The sequence below is a fragment of the Lissotriton vulgaris genome, chromosome 2_2, assembly GCF_964263255.1.
Source record: "Lissotriton vulgaris chromosome 2_2, aLisVul1.2, whole genome shotgun sequence".
In the NCBI taxonomy this organism is placed as follows: Eukaryota; Metazoa; Chordata; class Amphibia; order Caudata; family Salamandridae; genus Lissotriton; species Lissotriton vulgaris.
This window is the reverse complement of record NC_141688.1, coordinates 317,574,360-317,582,679: the sequence shown is the minus strand read 5'-3', so window position 1 is coordinate 317,582,679 and position 8,320 is coordinate 317,574,360. Positions and strand designations below refer to the sequence as shown.

Sequence of the window (8,320 nt, the reverse complement as noted above, 5' to 3'; positions counted from 1 at the left end):
CCGCCACAAGATCCTGTACATTATCCTGAGTTTACGCCTAGCCTCTGTGTGAATGAACTGTTCTGCACTCAGATGGTGAAATCTGGAAACTTTTATCAGCTGGTTTGACGAAGTTGTATCGAGTTGAAGATTGTGGCCTACTCCAGCGGGGAAGCCGGGGCCTCGAGTACTTTCACAGCCGGGCTGTAGTGCAACAACATCGGCCGGGAGACCCAGGCAGGGTCCGGTCAATCGGAGTGGAGGCTTCTTTTATGCCCGAATTTGGCGGCGATCGTTTCTATTGCTCAGCATTGATGGAGGAGTGACTTTGCTTGCTGACGACTGTGGGTGGGGGTCCCCGTCCCGCGGGCCAGGTGTTGGGCCCCGCCGGGGTTCGGTGGTCGGGGTCTCTGGCCTGCGGCGTTAATTGGGTTGACCCTGGCTGCAGATAAAGACTGGTCACCCTACGCATCTGCCCGTTCGTGATCCCGTTTGTCCCCCCCCCCCCGAGGATGCCAGATTCTCCGAGGGAGGTGATTGGTGTCGGGCGTGAGACTATGGATCGCACGGTGCTTGAGCCATCGCTGAGGTCAAAATTGGCAGAGATTTGGGCGTTTCATTTACATGTGGATGTCTTATTGAACAAATTGGATACGTGCCTATCTGAGATGCTCCTTGTGGAACCGGACCCTGCCTCACTGTTGGAACAGCAATCTGCAGCCATTCAAGCCGCGGCCATTTTGACTCCGTGCTAGGACCCCGTGAGGAAACAAATACTGAAACCATCAGATGGTGCCCAGAAGGACGATGTTCCCGAGGTCGCCAGTGTACTGCCGAACCTTCCATCACTATCGACTTTGGAGATATCGAAAGGCGTTCCCCTCCCGGAGACTTTTGTTGTTGACTTTTCTTTCACTTTGTGGTCGTCTTCTCCTTTCTTGGTGACTTTACGACTCCGGGGTAAGACGCATTGGGACTGTCCATCTAGGAGAGAGATTTTTTTTCTGCGTTTGAAGTTCGTGTGAACTCATTGTCTACGAGTTGCCACGGATTGATTCTTGATGACTTCCTTCTCCTCTATGACTCCTTTGTGTGCCTTTGGGTCTCGCTGGGGGGGTTTCGTGTGTTGGTTCGGAAGGATCAAGGTTAAGATCAATTAGATCGGGACGGTTTGGAGTGGCTTTTACGGGTGTTTGACCTGCAACTGCATGATCTATGAGGCTGGGCGGTGTATCATGGTGCCCCCTAATTTCTTCTATAAGGGTTGTCATACGTTGGTCTTTTGAGATAGGGGGTGTCTGTTTCTGGCGGGGGGACTAAGGGGCTGGGAGCCCATACGGATAAGCCCTCCTTCATTCTTTTTTCCTACTTTTAGGGTTTTAGGTATTTGGGGCGAAAGGCACGCTGCTAGTGGGGTTAGGCTGTAGCCATTTGCAGGGGTGCAGGGTGGGGGGTTGGAGGGGTTTTTTATTTTGCCTTTTTTTATTTCTATGGCCTTTTTGTTCATTCCCTTTTTCTTCCTTACAGGATCAGTATAGCTTGCTAATCATTCGGATTTTTATCGTGTACTTGTATTTAGTGCTCATGCACTAAATACAAGTGGAGTGGAGTGGTGTGGCTCACTGGTTAGAGGCGGCAGACCCGAGAGCAGAGAACGGCCCGGGACCAGGGTTCGATTCCCGACGCGGCAGGGTCTCGGACCAGGATCAGCGGACTCGATAATTCTCGCATCGGTGCCTACTCCAACCAGAGATCACACTAGGCAACTCTGGGCATTAGCTTGCCTCATCTCCACAACGGCCCCTCACAAACGCCGGGGATGCCTGGTTTCACCTTGGACACTCCCAGGAGGGACTATCTCACAGGGAAAGCCAGGACGGGTTCCCCAGCGGTCTATAGCGCTACGAGGCCTGCAGTGCGGGTAGAAGTGCGCTTTATAAGACACTTTCAATTTCAATTTCAATTTCATGCTTTTTACGTTATCCTGATTCCCGGGTGGGCAGGCCCTGAGAACTGGCGCTCACCATAGAATTTATATTGTATTGTCGTTTACACCGATTCATATGCTTTGGTGCCAATTTTCCATTATAGGTGTTATTACGTGCATATCCTGTCTCTTGCCCTGTCCCCCATATTCTTCTGTTTGATTGTATGGCACCTGATCCTTTCTTTAGATAATATAAAATGAAACCTCTCTCATCCTGTGACTTAGTTGTGCGTTCTAATACAAGTTCTATCCTGAATCGCTGCTGGACCTCAGGGTTGTCGGCTGATGAGCTGTGTTGTACTGTCCTATAGTGGGTCTTAATTTTGCTTAGCGGCCGGCCCCTGCGGTTGTAGGCCCATGCTTGTATTTTTTATTGAATGCTACAATAAAGGTTTTTCAAAAAAAAAATAATAATAAATTAACCAAAGATGGATCAATGCCCAAATCTAATAAAATAGACCACCGTTTTGCCCTGTTAACCAAATCAAAAGCCGAGGGAAGGTCCATAAAACCCATATAAAGGGACCCTTCCTTAGCCACTGTATATCTGCTTATCAAAAGCTGTAGGTTCAGGCACTGATCAAGGGTGCTTCTCTTTTCCCTAAAACCATATTGGAGATTAGAGACTATGTGCTTTTTGTGTAATTAATTTGCTTTCTAAATTGTATTTTTTCATGGACTCTCATTGAAACATTGCTGTATGACATTGAACTGTGCTCAGTGCCATGGAGAACATGGCCATGCCCCTGCAGCAACAAGCAGACATTTGAACAAATATTTGTATTTCTATGTATGGTCCAATGTTTTGTAGCGCACACAAGCACACACACACACACAGTACTTGTACTGCATATGTGCAGACAATTACACATTTATAGTCTGACAGTCAAAGAGTTATCGACTTATGATGTGTTTAGCAGACTTTAACTGGCAAATTTCATGGGATTTTAGGTTTTGACTTTGAACCATTGTGCCTCCTTAGCTGTATTTTTGTAGTGATTTCCTTAAGTGTTTACAGGTTTTGCACTATCTGAACTACAATTTTACTTTACCTGTGTTTTTTCTGTGAATAGTTGTGTAAAACAAAAAAGAAAATGCATTAGCATTCGATCAAAGGGCCCAGCCCTTTATCCATTCCACAGCGAACACCGGCGAACTAGTCTATAACAAGACCCTACAACCAATTGCCCATGATATCAGAACCGACAGCCTTTGGCTGTGCACCTTCAGCTTAGAAGCATGGCCTGGCTGCAGTGAGCCCAACTCCCTATCTGTCACACATGGACTGGCCTGTGCCTATCCGCCCAAGGGTACCATTGATTGGAGGCAGGACTTGGTTTGTAGCCACGCTCTAAGGCCATCCACCCAGCCATCAAACCAGGTCCCCTGCACCTAACTAGAAGCTTGATGACTGAATCCTCCTTTTTTGCAAATTCACTGAAACTCACAGAGTCCCTTCCTGAGGTCAAAATGGTGGAATGTGCTTTTAGAGTTTGTGAGATTGCCATCCATTCATTTTCTTAGAAGTTTTGGGGTACTTCTATACCACTATTTGTGGCCTAGAACTGGTCATTACACCTCCCATTTTTTCTGTAAATTTCTTTTCCACAACATACAACTTGCAAGTCTGAGAAAATTCACATATTCCAAGTTGGCAAAAAACAACATATCTCATGAATAATTCACATGTGATGTACAGAACTAGTGAATTTTTAGCTAGTGTGTTTAACTGTCACAGTACTTCTACATGTTAAATCTTTGCTGCTTGCTCGACATCATCTTCAAATTTTAAGATCTTGAAATTTAGTGCATGGATTTCCATCAAACTACATGAACACATTTTCTACTTTTAAGGCAAGCTTGGCTTATACTCGATCACCGTTTTTTGCTGTATCTCACTGCAACATTTTAAATTGAACCTAAAATCAGAAATGCATGTTTTGACTTCTTAAGTTTTTCCCCTAGCAGGTAAGTGCAATAAACTTGGCCCTCCCAAACGTAGCCAGTTTTGTTAGGAGTGTTTCAAATTCCATGCTAATTCTGCAAAGGATAACAAAAAAAAATGCTTTTTGATGAAAAGAGTGGTTGAACTGTAACAAAGGATTTGGTATTGCCAATTCCATATATGTAGATTCAATTGATCTTATAGTTGGGCCTTGGATGTTACGCTTATCACATGAATGTGCCAGTGTCCAAGGCGGCTCCGTCTAAGCACAGCCCTGGAGAGGCTCATCTGTGCTGCTGCACATCTACTGCGAATTATATCAATGAGTGTGTTTAGTGCTGGTGCTGCTCAAGAAATTAGGATCACGGTTTCACCTCACTGCAGCTAATCTTGCCTTCCCAAGGAGTGATACCAAATCCAATCTATTGGTCTGGATTTCCCAGTTCAAGAGCAACAACGAGGAGCTAAGAGTCTAAAAATAACTCTTTATACATGAAATGTGGAATGGGGCAATTTTTCCAGGGAAATTGGAGGGAGAAGAGGGTGTCAGCTGCCTGACTGCACCTCCACTTCCTCTGCAACACTGGTGAAGCTCATACTGTCCTGGATAATCACCACATTACCATGGGACTCTTCACTCTGCAGAACAAGGCACTTTCCATTGTGTTCTGAGGTGGCGATGGTCAAGATGTTGGTCACCTGGACGTGTTCCGTGGACTCCTTGATCTCAGACTGACCAAGGAATGGCTGAACCAGGCATTGTGGAGGGCTCGTGAGAGGCAGACTGCAGGCAATGTCTGGACTAGCTGATTTTTCCAAACATCCCTTCTCCTTCGCCCCTGGTTTTAGGGTGATGGTGGAGGCTTTCCTGAGGTTCATCATTCCTTGCGCTTCACTGGTCCTTGGTTTCTTTGAAGGAGAAGAGGGCACAGTACAGTTGCTCTCCACAGATGCTGTAGGCACAGCCGCTCCAATGGCTTTGTGGGTGACCTGATGCCGCTTCAGGCTGTGTAGCAATGTGTACCCCATGCCACAGGTGTCACATTTGTATGGTTTCTCATCCAAGTGGGATTTCTGGTGCCGTCGGAGTTTGGTGGCTAGTGTGTAAGACTTTACACACTGCTCACATTGAAAGGGCGGCACCCCGGTGTTGCCGTCATGGGCGTGCAGGGTTTGGAGATCCATCAATTCCTTCTCCTTCGCCACTGGTTTTAGGGGGATGGTGGAGGCTTTCCTGAGGTTCATCATCCCTTGCTCTTCGCTGGTCCTTGGTTTCTTTGAAGGAGAAGAGGGCACAGTACAGTTGCTCTCCACAGATGCTGTAGGCCCAGCCGCTCCAATGGCTTTGTGGGTGACCTGATGCCGCTTCAGACTGTGCAGCAATGTGTACCCCATGCCACAGGTGTCACATTTGTATGGTTTCTCATCCAAGTGGGATTTCTGGTGCCGCCGGAGTTTGGTGGCTAGTGTGTATGACTTTCCACACTGCTCACACTGAAAGGGCCGCTCCCCGGTGTGCAGGCGTTCATGGGCGCGCAGGGTGTGGGGATCCTTCAGTTCCTTCCCACAGATGGTGCACGGGTGGCCTTCGCCTGTGTGCAGGATCATGTGCCGCCTCAGCTCTGGTTTCTGCGGGAAGGCATCACCGCAGTAGTTGCATTTGTAGGGCTTCTCCCCAGTATGAAGCCGCATATGCCCCCTCAGGTTTCCCATCTGACGGAAGTTCTTGCTGCAGACGGGGCAGGCATAGGGCTTCTCCCCAGTGTGCAGCCGCATGTGGTTGTTCAGCGAGCCTGGATTGGCCAGGTCTCGCTCACATATGCTACACTTGTAAACCTTAACGTTTTCTTGGTTCAACTGCTTGCCCTGGTGGGTCTTCCGGTGGATGCGGAGTGCTGGCCGGCGGGTAAAGGCCTTCCCACACATCTCGCACTGGAATGGGCGTTGGCCAGTGTGCAGCACCTCATGCTCCTTCAGGTCTCGTTTGGTCCCATAGGTCTTGTCGCACTGTGTGCACTTATATGGCCGGACACCGCGATGGGCTAGAACATGGGCTTTAAAGCTTTCCTCCGAGCTGTAGCTCTTGCCACACTCCGTGCAAAGGAATGGCTTTTGGCCACTGTGGATATAGCGGTGTTTTTTTAGGTGGCAGAGTTGGATGAAGGCTTTGCCGCACTCTTGACAGCTGTACCTCCGCTGCTCAGTGTTGGATGGTTTTTCCTCAGGGTAAACCCTGGTAACATGTGGAGTATCAATGGCCAGCTCCGTTTGATGAAATGCTCCGTCACTCTTTGAACTTCGAGTCGGTTTTGGGTGGTGGTATTTATCGTCCACTCTGGAGTCGACATCAGAAACCTCTGCTTTGCTGCTCACTTCAGTGCATTCACTTAGAGAAACTTGATTTCTTTCACTGTGCAGACTCATCGTGGGACTTTCTTCATGCTGCCACTGGCCATGGCCCTCTGGAGTGGTTTTAGGTTGCCCTGATGGGAGCTGGCATGCTGACTTGACACCATTCTGCAGACTGGCGCCGATACAATCTTTGTCCCTGTTCTTTGGTGCTTCGGGCTCAGAGCCTGCCCCTCCCACCTCACCCTGCAACACTGAATCCCTTCGACTCTTTGTTGCTGCATCATGCTTCTGCAGGGCTGGAGTGCTACTGCGTGTCGGTCTCTCTTCTCTGTGGACATGTCTTAAAGGCTTGCTGTCCTGTTCCATCTCGATTGTAGCCTGAAGGCTCTCCAGGGGCAGCCCCTGGGGGCGTTTTTCCATCCTCCCAACATCATAAGAAGTCGCAAGGGCAAGTGCAGCTTCTGACTTTGTGTGACCACCACTCCTTGCCCTGCCAGCAGTGGGTGCTGTTGAGACAAAGAACCAGCATGAGTATTACAGCAAAAAAACTCTTCCAGCATTCACTTTTCTTCCTGAATACAATACAGACATCAAAACACATAAAAGCAGTCCCAGAGAGACTAAAACTATGAGATGTAACCACTCAGACCCAGTGGACCTCAGGGATGGAACGGCTCACAATGCAGATACTGCCACTTATCAGACGTTGGAGCCAATTAAAAGGCAATTCTGCGTATAGCCCAAGTACCTCCAATGCAACATTATTTTCCTGTAATTACGTAGAAACCATAATATAACAAATATCACAAACCAGAAAAAAAACCTACAGATACACTGCAACGAAAGTGCAATTTACAGTGGGCATACTACAAACAAAATCAAGGATCAAAGAGTAAAGCAAGTAGCTGTCCGAAACAATTCAACAGCATGAACATCTACATCTGCTACCATATTGTCTTTTGTTTCAGGATTCTATGAACATCGTTCATGTGTCGACAAATAATGACAACAGGAGTCTGGGAGGAAAGCACTCATTTAGGTCCCTTAAGGGTCCTCTATCCAAAATGCCTCAGGAACTTTAGCATAGACTGTTTTCAGGTGTGTGTGCTGCTACAAATCAACCAGAAAGAAAATGAAATCTATCATCAAGAGAAAGTGTCAAATAGTCTTACTTTCCTTCCAGTACCAAGTATTAGCTAGGTGAATGGGTCTGGCTTTAATTTTGAGTTCTGATAACATAATAAAAAATAAAAAAGTGCTGCAATAAAAAACAACATTTGCTTTCTGTATACAATGCATCTCCGAGATAAACAGTTTAACTAGTGCGGCTACATTGTATTTTTCAGATGTAAAACGGTCCCTCAGTTACTGCAATGCAAGCACTGTAAAAGAGAACGATAGATCAGACTGCCAACAGCATGATAGGGAAAGAGAAATGCTCCGGCGCTCCATACAACTTTCACACAGACAGCGACAGGGTCCTGTATGTTACCCTTTTCCATGCGTCAGACGGCATCACGGTGGTTGTATGCGGTGGACAGCCAGAGCCTGTCCGAATAGCGCATGCGCAATTCTTTTAAGCAGTTAAAATCTAGGCGCCTAGTACGCCATTGTCGGCATCCATCTCCTCTGCCATGCAGAAAGAGACCTCAGAGTAGCAGTCCCCAAGTGTTTCCACGCCAGCCCCATCCACGTAGTCAATCGCTGGGAGGTGAAATAACCTCCTTCGGGGGTAAGGAACCCCACCAGTATTATCGCTGGTGCTCACAGCAAGGTTGGTCCCACATTGCAGAGTGCCCACCCCTCCATGGACCACAGTGCTAGCCGTAGGAGCCACCTCCGGCAAGATAGAGCCAGCTTGGCCCCCAATGGCATGACCAATACCGCCCCCTCCCTGCGCACAATCCCAAACTCTAGAGCAGTCCAGTCAGCCAGAGAGCAATCCACTGCAACTGCGCCGAGTAATAGTAGAGCTCAAAGTCAGGGACCCCCAGACTACCTTTAGAGGTTAGGCTTTGGAGTGACATTTGGGTGCGCTGCCCATCCCAGTTCAGCTG

The 8,320-nt window shown here is 47.8% G+C and overlaps 1 protein-coding gene across 1 annotated transcript in view; it reads right to left on the bottom strand.

The window, feature by feature from the left end:
* Positions 1–3,419: 3,419 nt before the first annotated feature.
* The window catches only part of ZNF408 (zinc finger protein 408), a 50,187-nt gene continuing 45,286 nt past the window's right edge, over positions 3,420–8,320 (bottom strand). Inside the window, exon 4 of the mRNA XM_086959672.1 lies at positions 3,420–6,769. Within this exon, the coding sequence (XP_086815798.1) occupies positions 4,458–6,769 (2,312 nt within the window). The 3' untranslated portion in view covers positions 3,420–4,457. The remainder of the gene's footprint in view (positions 6,770–8,320) is intronic.